This window comes from Nyctereutes procyonoides, unplaced genomic scaffold (genome assembly GCF_905146905.1).
Source record: "Nyctereutes procyonoides isolate TBG_1078 unplaced genomic scaffold, NYPRO_anot_genome, whole genome shotgun sequence".
In the NCBI taxonomy this organism is placed as follows: domain Eukaryota; kingdom Metazoa; phylum Chordata; class Mammalia; order Carnivora; family Canidae; genus Nyctereutes; species Nyctereutes procyonoides.
The window spans coordinates 24,818,061-24,823,520 of NW_026575134.1; the positions used below are offsets into that span (position 1 = coordinate 24,818,061).

General features: G+C 53.3%; 1 protein-coding gene across 1 annotated transcript; it reads right to left on the reverse strand.

The window, feature by feature from the left end:
* Positions 1-714: 714 nt before the first annotated feature.
* Positions 715-5,071, reverse strand: LOC129494261 (uncharacterized). The gene is given in 3 exon segments (XM_055301096.1): positions 715-872; positions 1,176-1,256; positions 1,259-5,071. Coding segments are annotated over 3 exon segments (4,029 nt in total). The 5' UTR covers positions 5,061-5,071; the 3' UTR covers positions 715-726.
* Positions 5,072-5,460: the final 389 nt, after the last annotated feature.

Genomic DNA, 5,460 nt, shown 5'->3' on the forward strand with positions numbered 1-5,460 from the left:
ATTTGCTAAATGTCGGGTGAGTATAGTTAGCCTTGACAGTGATATAATCCCAGGAGGAGGGGGCCTCCATTCTGTATCCCCAGTAGTTTCGCACCCCCAATTTTTACAATAAAAATATTCCCCTCCTCCACAGGTGGGATTTAGCCTGCGATCTCTGTGGTGCCCGGGACAGACATAAAAGGGAAGAGTGCTTAGCATGGCCCTTCTGTCAGGCGTGCCACATCCTCCCCATGGGTCTAATCCCAGTCGCCCTGGAGGGCTTTCTTGGTTAGGGGCTCTAGAGGTGTCGAAGTATCCCTCTAGGTCCCATGGGCTAGGGGCCCCTATGGTTAGCTTGCATAGGTCAGGATATAGGTCAGGCCACCAGGTTCCCACGGGGGCGGTCTTAGTTATAGACCAGACCTCGTCACCCCCAGACATTAGTACCTGCCAGGTTAACCTTTTGAGGGCATGAGGGTCACCTTTGGCGGAGGTGAAGAGCGCTAGGAGAGGTAGGAATATAACAACTGTCACTGAACAATTTTTGAAAGTCTTATCTTGAGCGGGTTTTGGGTGCGGTGGAGCTTCCATTGGAGCGGCTCGTCCTGTCCGTCCTGGCTGGCGTCAGCGGTGCTCGTTGATGGGGCGCGCTGGACGTGTGAGGCGTGGACCCAAGCAGCAATGCCGTCTACCTTTAAGGCGGTTGGGGTGGTCAGTAGTACAGTATCTGGGCCCTTCCAGCGGGGCTCAAGCGTCCTGGACTGATGTCTCCTGACGTAGACGGAGTCCCCGATCTGGAACGGGTGTGGGCCGGTTGTGTCTCCGGGGCGGTAGACAGCCGCAAGGGGTTTCCAGATCTGGTGCTGGATAATCTGGAGCGCCTTTAGCCTGTCCTGTAAACCGGGAGTGTTAGCAAGAGGGTCAAGAGCAGAATCTAGTAAGTCCGTTACTGGTGGGGGACCTCCATAGAGAATCTCGTAAGGAGTTAGCCCATGGCACGCGGGAGTGTTCCGGACTCGGAACAGAACCATAGGGAGGAGTTGGACCCAGTCTCTAGTGCCAGTCTCCAATGTCAATTTAGTTAGGGTCTCTTTAATTGTTCTATTCATTCTTTCTACCTGACCTGAGCTCTGGGGTCTGTATGCACAATGTAATTTCCAATTTATCCCCAGTAATCTGGCCACCAACTGACTTACCTGGGAGACGAAGGCGGGGCCGTTGTCCGACCCTATTACCTTGGGCAGTCCAAACCGCGGGAAAATTTCTTCCAGGATTTTCTTGACAACCACCTGGGCGGTTTCTCGCTTGGTGGGGAAAGCTTCTGTCCAGCCTGAAAAGGTATCTATAAACACTAGGAGGTACTTGTTACCATATTTACCTGGCTTGATTTCAGTGAAGTCTACTTCCCAATTAGTTCCGGGTCTTTCTCCCCTCATCCTGGTTCCCTCAGGCATCTTGAGGTGTTTGGTATTTACCTTAGCACAAGGTACACAAGCATCGGTTACCTGTTGGATCAGGGAGGGGAGTTTGGGAATGTAATAGGTCTGACCTTCTCTCCGGAGGAGCGCTTTTAATTTTTTGTGTCCGAGGTGAGTCCATCGGTGGAGGTGAGTCACCAGTTCTTTGGCCCTTTTCTGGGGCAGGACCGTCTTCCCTTGGTGTTTCCAGACCTTCATTTGCTCGTCATATTCTGCCCCTATTTGCTGGACGATATCTAGGTCGCTGTCTGAGTATTCAAGAGAGAGTTGCCCCGGTGTCCGGACAGCCTCTGGTACTTGTAGGGAGAGGGCCTGTGGGCCTAGTGCAGCGGCCCGTGCTGTCTCATCGGCCATCCTGTTCCCCTCTGCTACTGGGTCATTGCCTCGCTGATGCCCAGGACAGTGAATTATACTCAGTTTTCTCGGCAGAAAGAGGGAATGGAGAAGATCTTGTATTTCTTCTCTGTTTTTGATGTTTTTACCTGCTGAGGTTAGGAGACCCCTTCTACGGTATATTTCTCCATGAACATGGGCAGTTGCAAAAGCATATCTGCTGTCAGTATAAATGTTGACCTTTTTGTCCTTAGCCTTTCTTAGGGCCTGAGTTAGGGCTATAAGCTCTGCCCTTTGAGCTGAAGTCCCAGGCTCTAAGGCACTGGCCCAAATGACAGCTTTCCCATCTACCACGGCTGCCCCGGCTTTACGCTCACCATTTCGTAGAAAGCTACTCCCATCAGTGTACCAGGTTGCTTCAGCATCTGGCAAAGGCTGGTCTGTCAAGTCCCCTCTGGTGCCATGGACTTCAGCTAGGATCTGGTGACAATCATGCATTACTAGGGAGGGGGACTCGGTTTCTGGAAGCAAGGTGGCCGGGTTTAGAGATGTAGCCGTTCCAAACTGTATCCGCTCAGAATTCAGTAACATGGCCTGATAATGGGTGACCCAGGCGTTTGAGAGCCATCGATCAGGGGGCTGGCGGATGACTGTCTCTACGGCGTGGGGGGCCACCACAGTGAGGGGTTGGCCAAAAGTCAACTTGTCTGAGTCTTTTACCAGGACTGCCACAGCCGCTATTATTCGGAGACATGGGGGCCATCCTGCAGCCACGCTGTCTAATTTTTTTGAAAAGTATGCCACGGGCCTTTTCCAGGGTCCCAGTTTTTGAGTTAGGACCCCTTTGGCTATTCCATTATGTTCATCAACATATAGCGTAAAAGGCTTGGTTACATCTGGGAGGCTCAGGGCAGGGGCGGTCAATAAGGCCCTTTTTATTTTGTCAAAAGCCAATTGCTGCTCCTTTCCCCAGTGGTAGGGGGTGTTGGATTTCGTGAGAGGATATAGGGGAGCCGCCATCTCCGCAAACCCGGGTATCCAGAGGCGGCAGAACCCAGCACTGCCGAGGAACTCTCGTAGTCCTTTGGCATTAGTGGGTGCTGGGATCAGGGCTACAGCCTTTTTGCGGCTCTCCGTCAGCCACCTCTGGCCTCCTTCCAGGAGATATCCCAGATAAGTCACTTGTCTCTGGCCTACTTGGGCCTTTTTGGCGGAGGCTCTATACCCCAGTTCTCCCAGTCTCTCAAGCAGGGCCCCCGTACCTTTTACACAATCCTGTTCTGTCCTAGCCGCCAGGAGCAAATCATCCACGTACTGCAGAAGGACGAGGTCCGGATGGCCAACTCGGAAATCTGCCAAATCCCGATGCAAGGCCTCATCGAACAAAGTAGGGGAGTTTTTGAATCCCTGCGACAGCCTTGTCCAAGTGAGTTGTCCTGAGAATCCTGTCTCAGGATCTTTCCATTCAAAGGCAAAAATAGGCTGGCTTTGAGAGCTTAACCTCAGGCAAAAGAATGCATCTTTTAGATCTAACACCGTATACCAGACATGGCTTGGGGGTAAGGTGCTGAGCAAGTTGTAGGGATTCGGCACCGTGGGATGTATGTCCTCTGTCCTCCAGTTAACCTCTGGTAAATCTTGTACCGGCCGGTAATCTCCTGTGCCGGGTTTTTTTACGGGTAATAGAGGAGTATTCCAGGGCGACTGGCAAGGTATTAAAATGCCCAATTGTAATAGTCTCTGTATATGTGGCCGAATGCCTTCTTTGGCCTCTTTGCTCATTGAATATTGCCGGATCGATATGGGGGTGGCCGAGGGTTTTAAGGTTATAATTATGGGCGGCTGGTTTACAGCTAGTCCCATTCCGGCCGTTTCCACCCAGGCCTGAGGGTAGTTAGTGAGCCATTCAGAATCTAGGGGCTGCACGGACGGTGGAGAGTCCTCGTGCAGCCGGTGTTCATCCTCTAGGCGCAAGGTCAGTACCTGGAGGGGCTGCCCTCCCGCGCCAGTAATAGTGGCCCCTTTTTGCTGAAAATGTATCTGGGCCCCTACTTTTGAAAGAAGGTCTCTGCCTAGGAGAGGGTAAGGGCAGTCTGGGACCAGTAAGAAGGAATGCGTTACTTGCCCAGTGCTCAGGTGGACCTTCCGTTCGGTTGTCCATCGATATAACTTGCCTCCAGTTGCCCCCTGAACCCAAGACGTTTTAGAGCTCAAGGGTCCTTTTGCCTCAGTTAAAACTGAATGTTGAGCTCCCGTATCGACCAGGAAGGTCACCGGCTGTCCCCCCACTTTAAGGGTTATCCGAGGCTTAGGGGGGGGTTCCTGGCCCTGACACCCCTAATCTTCATCTTCTAGGGACAAAACAGGAATGGGCTTCTTTTTAGGTCCCTGCGTTTGGCCCTTCCTTGGGCAATCTTTAACCCAATGTCCTTTTTCCTTGCAGTAGGCACACTGGTCTCGTTCAACCCGTGGTCCTCTTTTGTCTCCCAGGTCCCTACTCTGTCCTGACTTACTCTGCCCTGAGCCCTGTACTACGGTGGCCAGTATCCTAGTCAGCTCTTTATTACATCTTTTATCTCTCTTATCCTCCCGTTCCTCTTGCTCTTTACGGATCCTTTCCTCCCTTTCCTCTAGGGTTTCTCGCTTGTTAAAAACCTTCTCTGCCTCTTTCACTAAGTCCTGTAAGGTGTACCCCTGAAGTCCCTCCAACCGTTGTAACTTATTACCAATATCCGAGGCCGACTGTCCAATGAAGGACATAATTACATCTGGTTGGCGGTCTTCAGCCAAGGGGTCAAAGGGAGTATACATGCGGTAGCCTTCTATTAACCTCTCCAGAAAACCTGCCGGCGTCTCATCTTTTCCCTGCACTATAGCACGTACCTTTGCCAAATTGGTGGGGCGACGCCCTGCCCCTTTGAGACCCGCTAGGAGTACCTGGCGATAGAGACGGAGCCGCTCCCTACCAGCAACAGTGTCGTAGTCCCAGGTCGGGCGAACCAAGGGGAAAACATCCTCAATCTCATTAGGCAGCCGGGTCGGCCTCCCATCCGCCCCCGGGACGTTTTTCCGAGCTTCGAGGTAGACGCGCTGTCTCTCCTCCGTGGTGAGGAGAGTCTGCAGGAGCTGTTGGCGGTCATCCCAGGTCGGCTGGTGGGTCAACAGAATTGACTCAATTAATCCGGTTAGCGCCTGGGGGTCTCGGGAGAAGGAGGGGTTATGAGTTTTCCAGTTGTAAAGGTCAGAGGCAGAGAACGGCCAATATTGCATCTGGCCGCCTGCTGACCGGAGGGGAAATGCCTGGGAGGTCCAGACGTCTTCCGACTCTCCTCCGCGCTCTCGCCGAAAGCGGAGGCGACCGGCGAGCGGGGGTGAAGCGAGGGGTTTAGAGTCGGGGGACGGAGCTGAGGGAGCGGAGGGAGAGGTAGGGGCCTCCGAGCGGGGTGTTGGGGGTTGGGCATAAGGGGGAGGGGAGGAGCCCAAGAGAAGGAGACTGTCCTGGTCCCCTGGGAGCACAGGCGGCTCCTTAGGTTTTGATTCAGGAAATTTTAGGGGGCAAAGGGTGGAGGGAGAGGAGGGACGGGGAATTGGGGGAGTGTGGCAGGGAGGGAGTGAGGGTCTCGGGCCCGGTCCCCCTTGAGAAGGGATAAAGCATTTTATCCGGGGGGGT